General features: G+C 49.7%; 1 protein-coding gene across 5 annotated transcripts in view; it reads right to left on the bottom strand.

The window, feature by feature from the left end:
* The window catches only part of DGCR8 (DGCR8 microprocessor complex subunit), a 26,492-nt gene extending 13,577 nt beyond the window's left edge, over positions 1 to 12,915 (bottom strand). The window contains exons 1-8 of one of the 5 annotated variants that reach the window (XM_028146997.2): positions 12,798 to 12,915; positions 8,342 to 8,556; positions 6,927 to 7,924; positions 6,325 to 6,484; positions 4,060 to 4,202; positions 3,623 to 3,905; positions 377 to 574; positions 14 to 115 (exon numbers count right to left, since the gene is read on the bottom strand). In XM_028146997.2, coding sequence (XP_028002798.1) covers positions 14 to 115; positions 377 to 574; positions 3,623 to 3,905; positions 4,060 to 4,202; positions 6,325 to 6,484; positions 6,927 to 7,646 — 1,606 coding nt within the window. In that variant the 5' untranslated portion in view covers positions 7,647 to 7,924; positions 8,342 to 8,556; positions 12,798 to 12,915. Of the gene's footprint in view, positions 1 to 13; positions 116 to 376; positions 575 to 3,622; positions 3,906 to 4,059; positions 4,203 to 6,324; positions 6,485 to 6,926; positions 7,925 to 8,341; positions 9,113 to 10,985; positions 11,069 to 12,797 lie in introns of those variants that run through there. The other 4 variants (XM_028146992.2, XM_054712826.1, XM_008142595.3 and 1 more) reach the window with 4 other exon arrangements.

The following is a 12,915-nucleotide window of genomic DNA, read 5'->3' as shown; positions in this document are numbered from 1 at the left end:
AGGTCAAACTTACCACATTCAAAGAAATTATAAACCGGGCGGACCTTGAGGACACGCTGCATGTACTCGTGCAGGATGCAGACCTCGGATTTCCCATTGGGGTTAATGACAAATTCTGTGACAAGAAGGACCATCTCAACAACAGTGTGAGGACCCTACTACAAGCTAGCACTCGGAACCTGGCACCATCCAAGTTACCAAGTCATTCAATTAGAGGCTCACTGCCATGAATGTGTTGGAATTCTGCATTCATAGGGTAAACATAAGCTTTCAATTAAAATGCAACTCACACACAAGGTATACATTTTAAGAACATCAAATGAAAAATAACAATATAACCAGTCTGCCTATGTTACAATTTACAAGCCCCACTCACCTTTCTTGGTGGGTGCATCTTGCACAGATAGAGTAATGAGCTTCTGATTGGCCGGCAGGATGGGCCTCTCAGACTCCGCCTGTTTCCGTTTCATTTCTCGGTTAAACTGCCGCCGCTCGGCCCAAGTTCTGAATTTCTTCACAGTAACTTGCTCAAAGTCAAAACGCTTCTCCAGGTAGCTCCGAAATTCTTCAAGATCTATATAAGATTTACCAGCGAACCATATTACTAATGTTCAATGTAAGTCGTTTCCTCTGTCCAGTGAACTGGACAGTGATGGGCTGTCCCACCAGACAGGTCCCACCATGCAATACCCACTGCTCTTTCCGTGTTCCTTTTGAAGGGCATGGAAAGCAAAGAATGGGGTCCCTTCACGCAGCCAGCTCAAATTATTCTGAAAGGTCCTTATGAACAAACTCCTGGGATGTTCTTTTAGTTAATTTGGAGTAAGAACAAGGATTTAAAAAAAAGAAAGCTTTAAAAAAAATCAGATGGCCTTCAGAGCCCATCAAAACAGGTACCTAACTGCCAACAGCAGGCAGGGGAGCCTGGCACCCACCACCCATCTTGCTTGCTCTCCCCTCCAGCCACGCTGGCAGCCTCCAGATTCAGTCACACACCCAGGCAGCTTAGGTCTGGATACTCAACATGCCTCTCCCCAGTTGGTCCCTGGCTCAGCCCCACAGCTCATGCAGGTGCCTTGCCACAGCTGAGTACTCTACCCACCCACCCCCCACCCACCCCCGCACCATTCAATGAAGTTTCCAGGGGCCTCCCACTTTTATTGTTACACCTACTATTATCCCCTTCTCCCCTGGACTTCCTAGAGGTTCCCAGCAGCCTCAATAGTTTCCTTACCTACCTCCTAGCACTCAAGTATACCATGGCTCATGCCCAGACCTAAGAGCAATGCCAGCAGAAGGTGGAGAGAGGGGTTCCGTGTAGGAAGATTGAGATGTACACTGAGATGTAGATTTTTAAAACAAAAGGCTACAAAAAACATACTTGCACCTACTTAATTATAAACTGAAACTAGTACTTCTTTGCATACGAATGCAGAGAAGTGAGTCTGGAAGTACCAGTGGTCCCCTCTCACAGGAGAATGAGGTTAGAAGTGGGAGGGAGGTGTTTTAGAAAAACAGAAACACAATCATTTACACGTGCATAAAAGATAGTACAAAAAAAATAAAACACTGTCTCAAAGGGAGAGCTCCCTTCCAGCTAGGTCCCAGAGAAAAGCCTTGACACGCCCACAGAAGACAAAGGAAGCCGGCTTGCATGAGGGAGGAAGGCAACACCAGACAGACAGGTTGAGGGGAGACTGAGATCCATCCATCGGGGGAACCCGGGGACCACTGAGACTCTGCCTTTCCCCAGATGTCCAAGGCTCTAACCAGCATGCCGTTTCTCCCCCATCCCCCAGAAGCCATCTCCCTAGCTCTTCTAAGGCTCCTTACATGGAATAGTTATGAGACAAGCCAGGCAGCAATACACACAATCAGAAATCCTAAAAAGGCAAAGTCCTCTTTGAAAAAAGATTCAACCCAACCAGTGTGGCTCAGTGGTTGAGCGTCGACCCATGAACCAGGTCATGGTTCAATTCCAAGTCAGGGCACATGCCTGGGTTGTGGGTTCAATCCCCAGTAGGGGGCATGCAGGAGGCAGCCAATCAATGATTCTCCCTCATCATTGATATTTCTATCCCTTTCTCCCTCTCCTTTCCTCTCTCTGAAATCAATTCAAAAAACATCAAAAGCCCTAACTGATTTTGTACAGTAGGTAGAGCGTCAGCCTGCAGACTAAAAGGTCCCAGGTTCGATTCCAGTCAAGGGCACATGCCTGGGTTGCAGGCACAATCCCCAGTAGGGCAAGTGCAGGAGGCAGCTGATCAATGATTTTCTCTTATCATTGATGTTTCTCTCTCTCCCACTCCCTTCCTCTCTGAAATCAATAAAAATAAAAAATAAATACATCAAAAAAAAAAATTCAGCAGGTGGGCTAAACAGTTTGCCATGACTAAAGAGACAACTAAGACTTGAATGGGTAGCCCAGCTCAAGTGGCTCACTTGGTTGAGTGTTGTCCTGTGCATCAAAGGGTTGTGGGTTCAAACCCCAGTCAGGGCACGTACCAATTGATGTTTCTCTCCCTCCCTCCCCACCTTCTCTCTCTAAGCATGTCCTCAGGTGAGGATTAAAAGTAATAATAAAAGTCCAACAGGTGTTGCTCAGTGGTTAAGCATTGACCTATGAACCAGGAGGTCATGGTTCAATTCCTGGTTGGGGTACATGCCCAGGTTTCGGGCTCCATCCGTGTGGGGCCTTCAAGAGGCAACAGAGCAATGATTCTCTCTCATCATTGATGTTTCTATCTCTCCCTCTCTGAAATTAATCCAAAATAATAAAAGGCTAATACTCAAATCAACTGAACGGCAGAACGACCAGTCACTATGACGCACACTGACCACCAGAGGGCAGAAGCTCAACGCAGGAGCTGCCCCTTGGTGGTCAGTGCACTCCCACAGGGAGAGCGCCTCTCCCGTGAGCCTAAGCTGTCAGTCAGAGATCCCCCGAGTGCTCGGACTACAAGAGGGCACAGGCCAGGCTGAGGGACCCCTCCCCTCTCCCGAGTACATGAATTTTGTGCACCAGGCCTCTAGTAAAAATGTATCTTTTAAAAAGTAATAATAAAAATTTGTTTTAATTAAAATGTTAAAATTTGAATGGGTGAAACTAAGCTAAAAGACAGAAGAGATAGTGAAAAACACCAACACACCCCCACAATTGCAGGATTTAAGTGTGAAATGCCCACAGAATAGTGACAGTTTCCCAACAATGGGTCCGTGGATTGAAGCAGCCAGTTCTGAGTACATAAAAGATAAATCAAAACGCCACATCGAATACATCCTACTAAAAAAAGCAAAACTTCAGGAAAGAACATAAAATGACTAGAGAAAAAGGTCAGCCTGCACTAACAGCCAAAGCCATGAGAGCATTGGCCACATGGGCCCCACAGAGCCCAGGAGCAGGGGCCTGGAGTGGGCCCTAGGCAGGTTCTCCAAAGAACAGGGAGATGGGCCTTTCCAGCCATGTTGTGGGTAGACAGAGGTCCCCAGCAGTCCCTTCCTCACAGACATAACTAAGAACAGATGGTCTTCAGCAGAAGGAAGGGGACTCCACGGAATGTAGTGGCATCCCTGCAGATAGTACAAGGCAGCAAAACGGAAAGAATTCACTCTGGAAACTTACCAACTGATTCGTCTTTGCACACCTCAACTTTGGCCTTCACCTGCCCCAGGGCCCCAGGGGCAGCCTCAGCCCCCAATGGGTCCTTCTCATCTGGGGGCCCCGTGTCGGCCCCCATGGAGTCAGGCTCTTCCAGGGGAAACTCCAGCTCTGCAGATCGACTGAGGGGCTTGACAGGGGACACCTCCCCACTAGGGGGAAGCTCACTGTTTTGCTCCCTTTCCTCGTTGTCCTTCATTTTCTTGTAATGCAGACAGGGGATGCTACTCAGAGGAGGATCATGTTTCTGTGGATAGTAAAATTGTAATAGATTATAAGGATGACTCCAAAAGTGTGAATTCCGATGTCTTTCACCTGCCTCAGCTTGGCTATGATGCAATGTGTGCACATTATTATCTGCGAATTTGCAAGACTAAATTCAGGACTGATGCATCCCATACCCGTATGCTTCCCGTTCCCAAGAAGTACGGCCTGGACCAGGTGACCACCCGAGACTCTCTGTGTAGGTACACGGGGACTCCGGAGTTATGGAATGTCATGATCCACCCATCAGGCAATGGTTCTGTAGGTGGGCGGCCACGACCTGCATAGAAGAATATCCTACAATCACTTGAAAAACACAAAAACTGTTGGGATTTTTTTTTTAATTATGACATAAGGCAGGTAAAAACAGTAAAATGGACCAAATATTGAAAAGAACCTCTAGAACTAAGCAAGTAGGGAAGTGCCCCATCTCCAGACAGAGCCTATCCCAGCCCTGTCTGTTGCTTGGCACCTCCCAGCACCTCCTGGACAGCTGGTGTCAGGATAGCCCCTGGAAGGGAGTATTGCAGGTCAGAAGTGCACAAACCCTATCAGGCACTCTCCCTGGTGAGCCAGGCCAAAGAGCTGCCTTACATCAAATGAAATACAAACCAAGCACACTATGGGACCACAGGTGCATCCAGGCCACTCATGTATAACAATGAGTGGTCATAAAGTTGCACCGGCTGTCTGAGAGCTCACATGCTGCTCATATGCAGTCTGTAAGCAGGAGGAGCAAGCTACAACTCCTGGGCGGGAGGCACCACTGCCAGCCAGGCTGCCAGGTGGAGAAGAATGCAGAGGGAAAGCCAGTGCCCCAGCAGGTAGGTAGAGTGGCCAGGCATACTGCTGGCCTGTGCACTGCTCAGGACGGACACAACTTTACCTGCTCAGAATGAGGCTGCTGAAGCCACAGAAAGAGCACAAAGCAAACCTGCCAGAGGCACCAAGGTGAACACTGCCCCTCAACCCATTCTCAGAAGCTGACACCCAAGTTCATCTCCGTCTGCAATCAGTGAACCTAACCTATTCCAACTACTAGTCAACATGGGCAGACACACACCTGCCCACCACTGACACATCCACTACATAGCCAGAGGAGACTGCATACAACCTACCCCTCAATTTCCTCCCATCACACCTCATCACCTTGTGTACCATGCACCTCAGACTAAGGTGTCACCTGTCTGCCCACCTGAGTCCCCATGCATCTCTTCCGCCCCTCTGCTGTCCAAATGCCCAGCCCTACATCTCCACCTGAACACTCAGAGGTGCCGTCAGGACAGAAACTGACAGACTCCTCTCAGACTGGCACTGCATTGGCAAAGCAGCTGCGCGAACAAAACTCTGGACGTCTCCCTACTGCTCTCCACCCTGTCCTCAAATCCAAGTGTAAATCCTACTGCCTGCACCTTTAGAACAGCTCCACCTGTACACCAGGAGCTCCCACCCTGCCTATCTGAAATACACGTGCCATGCTGCAGCCACAGGAGCTGTACTTTTAGATAAAAACTGTGTAACAATATCTGTCTGCTTTTTTTCTCCCTCCAGCTACGAAGATCCTTTTTTTCCAAGTTATCAGCATCCTTTTAACCTTTAAAAATATAACATATTTCTAAAGGAGAAAAAAACCAGCCGTGGCCAGGGTATCTCAGTGGTTAGAGCATCATCTCGCACACCAAGGGTCGAGGGCTCATACCTGGGTTTCAGGTTTGCTCCTCACCCCATGTCCGGGCGAGTGCAGGAGGCAACCAGCGGATGTGTCTCTCTCATATTGATGTTTCTCACTCTCTCTTCCCCCCTCCCTCCCTTTCTATTCTCTCTGAAAAATTATGGAAAAAATATCCTAGGATGAGAATTAAATATAAACAACAACAAAAAAACCCACAAATTAGATTTAGCATTTTTACTGAGAGCAATTATGCCACAATAAGATTTATTCTACCATGTTTTGTTTTGTTTTGTTTTGAACACCTGCTTGTTTCTAATGACTACTCCCGAGAGCAACAGAGTCTAGAACTTGGACCTTGACTTTCACCTACCACCATGCTGAGCACCCACCTCTGGCCTCGACCTCCACACACACTGGTTGCCTGTCTTGTCATCTCCCAGAACACACCAATGTCCCCTCCTCAGGGGTCCACTCCCCACCCCATCAGAAGTCCCTTCCCAGTTCCTCTGCAAGACACTAGCTTCTCTGTGGTTTCCACAGCACACACCACGATCTGCACCTGGGTGGTAGTGCTTCTGGGTGCGTCCTTGTTTCTTGTCTGTTTCCCCTTCATCAGACATGATTATCTTGCCCTCAAAAGCGTGCCGAGACTGTCATCTGGTATCCAAAAACCTCTCAAACCTGCTCTTCCGCTGCCCTGCACTCACTCACTACTTTTTACCCAACTTACTTTTGAGCACTGTTTTAATCTTGGTCATCATTGGCTGCACACTTGTCTCTCCATCCGATGGATGGTCGCTGTCTCCTCCATATTTCTCATCCACTCTCCTCTTTTTGGGAGCACAAAGGCCCTCTTCCAACAGAGCATCAACGTCGTTGTCAAAATCATCCTGCAAAACATACTGTTCAGACACTACAGCCCCGGCACCTACAGTCCTGTACCACAGGCAAGTTTAACAACACTAGTGAGAACGGACACAGAAATGAGGCACTCTCGATGGGACCTAGATGTGCCTTTATGGTGCATGATCATCTGAAAAACAAACGGGACAAAAAACAAAACAAAACTGAAGCCAAAAGGCTTGGTCCAGGCACACACACCATCAGGGAGCACATCTCAGCAGCACTTTCCAACTCAGGTTGGTAAAAGGCTGACGTGTCAGCCAAACTTTTCATTAGTTTAAAAATGTGCACTCTTTATAGCTACCCCTTTTCCACCTCATATGAACTTTATTTCCTCTGCAACATCAGCTTACAAAAGATGCTGCTGTTCCCAAACACCTCTCTTTGGGTTTTGTTAAGAGGACTCCAAAGGAGAGGTCACCGACATACCTCGTAGGAGAAATTCAAGGCCTCTTCATCCACTCTGTCTCTTTGCACGATTGCTTTAGCCGTGAACCCGCCTGCTCCTTCTTCATCTAGCTCCAAATTGTCAGTAAAATCTTCTAACTCATCGAGCACTGCATACTCCACTCTCTTTTCCTGATCCAGATCATTCTCCTCATCCTTCTTATCAGCACTCTCACCCCCTATGCCTACCCCATTACCAACACTCCCGCCAAAGGGACAAGCATGCATGTCTCCACTGACAGGGCTAAGGGCCAGACTGCACTCGGCGCGAGCGTCGCGCTCCACTCCTGTGTACAGCACCTTCCTGTCCTTACTCCTGCAGCTCTCGGTAAAGCTCACACTAATCTTTACATCCTTAAGCAACTTAAGGTCAGGGGAGAACTTCCGGACCGCAGGTGCGTGCCGGGCGGTGCGCGGGCTGTAGCCACTACAGTTCGGGTCTATGAGGAGACGGGCTTTAGAGAAGGATCCTTTGGAGAGAAGAGAAGCTCCGTAGAAGTTGAGTGGGTCCTCAGCAGGGGGTTCGGCCTGTCCATCACCACCAGAGCCAACGTCCATTACCTCTGCATCACTGGACGTTTGCAGGGGAGGTGGTGGAGACTGTTCACGGGGCAGCGCTTGGAGGGGGCAAGCACGTTTCTCCATCACCACTTCTCCTGCGGGCTCACGCGGGAGAGGAGAGGGACTCTCATATGTCTCCATAGTAAAAGTGTTTAAGACTATGTTAAAAGACCAGTTTTTAAAAACCTTACATAAATCTATACTGCTAACATGCACAAGTCCGTCGAGACCCGGTGCCGTCCTGCCCGCGCTGCACACACTGGCGGCTTAGTCAAGCTGGCCACATTGCTCTTTTCATTAATGTAGACAGCTTTTAGAACCACTGCCTCAATTATTGGAAATCACAATGCACTCAGCTTAAATGACTGACGACTAAGCGAGTCTGTCTTCATGCCGAAGTGGCACCTTTCTTCTTCTACCTGCAAAGAGATTTAAAAACATCGTCACAAATGACAGAAACCTTCCGCTTCCCTGGTACCAAGAGTCAAGTGCTTTTAACAGTATAGCAAAAAAAAAAAATACTGCCTAAGAGAACCTTTTAAGCTTTAAAACAAACTACCTTTACTTTATTTCTTTATAACCTAAATGATAGTAAGCCCAAAGTTAAATATTTTATTAATTGTCCACTGCAGTTCCTATTTCAGAAGCATAAAAACAGTATTTAATCTTAAGGCTCAAAAGGATTAAAAAAAAATATCTACACTAAACTGCACCGCAGCATTCTACTAACTCAGTTTATTAGGTAAGCAAGCACGTGGTGTAAGGCTGCCCTTTCCAGAGCACACATAAGGTGTGTGGCCTCCCTCCGGCCTTCAGAGCAACATCAATCTACTCACCTGCTAGGGCTGGGTCAGTCAGAGGGTGAGCGCGAGACCCTCAGCTCAACTCTGCAGCACTAGGGCCTCAGAGGTACGGCCGGGCGCTCTGCTACCCTGGAACCCCAGGGCTCTCCTGGGCCCACAAGGTGGCACGTGGACCGGGACAGTGATGCAGCGTGCTGAAGTCGCCAGAGGTGGCGTGGTTCTGTTCCCAGTAGAGGAAGGGGTGGTGGCTGTGGGAAGGGAGCCAGGCCAGGGTTGGTGGGGCAGCTGCAGGAGACAGCTGGAGCCAAGGCACAGGGAGTTCTAGGTACCATCTGGAGCCTGGCTCCATCCTGAGGGCAATGAGGAGCCACACAGGGTGAGTTGACTCTCATGCCACAGTTTAATCCTTATTTGAGAAAAGAGACTAACCACTGCACCAGGCACAGTCCCTGTGCCCAAGGGGTAGGAGTCCTCTAGGCCAGAGGGCCAAGGCGTGAAAGAAGAACAGGAGCCTTCAGGAACAGTGAAGACACCATACTAACCACTCTGCTGACTGGGTAGAAGTGGAGAGCACAAACAAGAGGGAAGTGAAAGCAAATGAGGCTTTCCCTGGAGGGACGCATGTATTTCAGCATTCGGGCAGGAGCCCTGTCCAACAGGTGCTGAGGTCACCGCTCTGGAACTAACTGGTCCTGAGAATACGGGCCAGAACATTCGAGAGGTGGTAGTCGTCAAAGCCACAGAAGAAAGGCTGCCCAGAGAGGGAACACAGACCAAGAACAAGGTTGAGGACGCAGCTCTGAGACGCTTCACTCCAGAGGAAGCATGACAAAAGGACTGGTATAAGGCTGAGAAGGCAGCTCAGAGGGGCAATCCAAAACCCAGAGGTCTGCAGGAGGCCTGAGCATCAGAGCAAAGCACATGCAGGCGCATACACCGTGCAGACAGTCACACACATAAATATGCCATGCACAGGGTGCAGATACGCATATGCATGCCTATATATGCACAGGGCAGCATGACTGGTTGCATAGACAGGAATCAGCAGACAGCACATGTTTAAAAAGTTTGTGGTGAAGGGACTGAGTATGGTGGTTGTATTTTGAAGGTGGCACAACATAAACACCAGAGACTTGTTTAATCAAGTCTTTGAACAAATACTGGCTGTCTACTCTGAGAAAGGCACTACCAAAGAGACAAGGAAAGTTCCCACCATCTGGACACAGCTGGAAGGGCAATGATCACCATTGCTGTCACTCTATTTCCAAGATTCTAAGATGTCCTTACTGTTCTGGTTTCAATGGTAATTTAACACAATACCTCCCCAGAGGTGTGTCTGTCAAAGGTGCTAAGGATGAAGGAAATGCAACACATAGATAAGGACAGATAGACTGAACTGCAAGTGAACACTGAGGAGGCTGCAACCAGAGGCACCAGGAACACTGATTAGAGTAAGACCAGTTTCCTGGCAACCAAGAAAGATCATTTTAAGAGAAGGACAAGCAGGTCAGCATGCCCAGTGCTACAGAACACAAATCAGACCAGGACCAAACCCCTCAGAACCTGGCAGGTCTCGATCCAGACTTGAGCTAGGGCCAAATGTGACTCTTGAGGGGGAAAAAAAAAACACTAAAATGAAGAAGACATAAGGAGATGGGGGGATTGAGGACAAATGGCTATAGGAGAGGGAATGCCTACTACCATATTAAAAGGCTAAGAAGCAGCCATGTAGAAGCACAAAGCCAAGATGACAATGATAATAACTGAAGGAGGCCTTGAAGAGGTGCGTAGGGTGAGGTTGGAGAGCTGTGGAGAGAAAATGTGTGCTCCTTGGAATATCAGGAAAACCTGCCCAGCCCAAGGAGGCAGCAGCTCAAGGTGCAAAGCCCCACAGTGGGGCAGCTCTGAACAAGTTCCTTACTTTCCCTCGGCAAGCTTTCACTACTCATTCAACAAGTGTTTGCCGAACACCTTCAATGTGGCACACACACTATCCTAGATGCTAAGGACACCAGACAGACAAAATCCCTGCCCCACAGAGCTCACGTTTTAGCAGGAGATGGTCAAGTAACAACTAAGAAAAACTGGTAAGTACTCAAGAGAAAATAAAGCGAGGAATTGAGAAAGAGAAGGCAGCTTCAGAAAGAATGGACAGTAAAGACCTCACAGCCATTGTCCATCTGAAGGGAAGGAGAGTGTCAGGTGGGTAGTGGGAGTGTGAGGAGGGGACATTCCAAGCACACAAAGAACAAGGCCCTGGGGTAGGAGTGTGGTGTAGCAGGTGAGAGCAGTGTGCTGAGGGGAAATGAGAGGAGGCCAAGTCTGTGAGCGCAAGCAAGACCAGGACTCTGGCTCTTATCTTTGAGATGGGCCACTGGACAGGAAAGTCCAAGCAGTGAGGTCACCTGATCCAAGGACAGCAGTGGCAGCCAATTCTCAGCTGGACCCTTTTCTAAGCCTCTCATGAACTTATATTCACCAGTGCTCACACAGCACTGAGAAAGGTTAAGCAACTTGCTCAAGGTCACACAGCTAGAAAGTGGCGGAGCTGTTTTACCACCCAGACAAGCTGGCTCCAATCTGAACTGCCTCAGTTTTACGTTATCTTGCAATGTAAAAGAATCATGAGGAGAGGGGCAAGGGTGAGAACAAAAAGAAGAATTAAGAGGCTTATTACCAGACTTAAACCGGAGGTGACAATAAATGGTCCTGAAGGTTGTATGGAGGCCTGAGAAGAATCCAGGTGGCTCCAAACTCAAGAACAGAGCTGTCATGAACTGAGGTGGTGAAGGCAGCATGAGGAGAGTTTTGGTGTAAAGATCGGGTGTTTAGCCCTAACTGGTTTGGCTCAGTGGATAGAGCATCAGCCTTCGGACTGAAGGGTCCCAGGTTCAATTCCAGTCAAAGGCATGTACTTTGGTTGCGGGCATATCCCCAGTGGGGGGTGTGCAGGAGGCAACTGATCGATGTTTCTAGCTCTCTATCCTTCTCCCTTCCTCTCTGTGAAAAATCAATAAAATATATATTTTTTTAAAAAGAGATCGGGTGTTTAAGTTTGCACATGGCTACTTAGCATCAAAGTAACAGAGAGATGTGGAAGAGGCAGCCAGAAAGCTGAGGCTGCAGCTCAGATGGCAGGCTGGGGCTGGAGATGGAGATGTCAAGGAGAGATGGCATTAAAGCCAGGAGGCTGGATGAGATCACCACGGAGGGGAGGGCAACTACAAAACAGGCCATGACTGGGCAAACCAGTCAGATGTTTGCTACCCGCAAGGCCATGGTTAAACTATAAAACAACATTGGGGAACTGTCCCACACAGTGCCTGACCATGGAGAACTCAAAGGATGGTTCATCCTGCCGCGGGCCTCACCACTGCTTCCGCTGCTTGAACACATGCAAATCGTGCTTGCCAAGTGGACAGTAAGCCAGCAGCAGACTTAGAGCAGGCTTCCCCGAATACCTGACACGGGGATAAAACCAACACACTTGGACAGCACCCTCCGCTTACTGGGCTGGCACGGAGGCACAGCTGTGGTAAGTTACAATGCTGTGGCTGCTGCCTTTAGGTCAAGCCTCTCCTGCTGCGGCTTCCCGCCCAACCCAGCAGCAGTATGACCTCATCCATTCCTTTTGTCATCCTCCAATGGGCCTCATCCTGTACTCACAGGCAGCACCACCGACTGACCATTCACTCCCTCTGGTGAGCGAAGGCCCGTGAGGGGGTTGCCCATAGCCCGGTGACGGAGAAGTCCATTCTGCTGCCAGGAAACGGCGGGTCCCGTCCTAGTGGTTGGCCTCCCAGTCACCAGCACTAGACTGGACTGCCGAGCATCGAGCATCGGGTAACGAGGTACATGCAAGCATGCAACAACGGTTAAATCAAATTCCTACCATGAGCAACCCAAGTCCATGAGATACTTGACAGATATCACTGTCAACAGGTTGCCACCTGACATTCATTTCTACCACGATCATTGTTATAATAAAACCACATCCAGAGTATCTATGTGATACCCAATCCGTGAGTATTAAGTGGAGAAAAAGACTTGGGCGACTTCTCAGATTTCCCGCAGGGTCCTAAGCAAGCACTACCATGTTCATACCTTTCCCGCCTGAAAGCAATGCTAAGGCTTCGGGCCCACAGGGTGAGGGGTTTCTTTACACTCGGACTGTTAACCCGGGAGGAGAGCGACCGACCTCGGCGCCACCTGGTCCCGGGGCCCGCCCCCCAACCGCAGAAACTCACCGTCCCACTCCCCCGCCGTGCGGGACCCAGCCCCACGCTCTCCCAGGCCCTCGTCCCTAATACTTCACAAAGGCCAAGACTCCGCGTGGCCAGGCCCGCCTCACGCACACCCGCCCCGCCCCGCCCCGCCCCTCCGAGCCTCCCGGCCCGCGGCCCACCGCCCGAGAGAGTTAAGGGCGCACCCTCGCGCAGGCCGCAGCGCCCGCCCGGCCCGCGGGGCGCCCTTCGCGCCCAGCACCTACCTATGGCGCCCGCGGCCTGCCCGAGCTGCCCGCAGCCCGACCACAATAGGGAGACCCTCACGGCCCAGCCGCCGCCGCCGCCAACCAGAAAGGCCACCCAGGCTCTCCCCGGTCGGCG

This window comes from Eptesicus fuscus, chromosome 23 (assembly GCF_027574615.1).
Source record: "Eptesicus fuscus isolate TK198812 chromosome 23, DD_ASM_mEF_20220401, whole genome shotgun sequence".
Classification (NCBI taxonomy): Eukaryota; Metazoa; Chordata; class Mammalia; order Chiroptera; family Vespertilionidae; genus Eptesicus; species Eptesicus fuscus.
The sequence above is the reverse complement of the archived record's forward strand: the minus strand, read 5'-3'. Positions and strand labels throughout refer to the sequence as shown.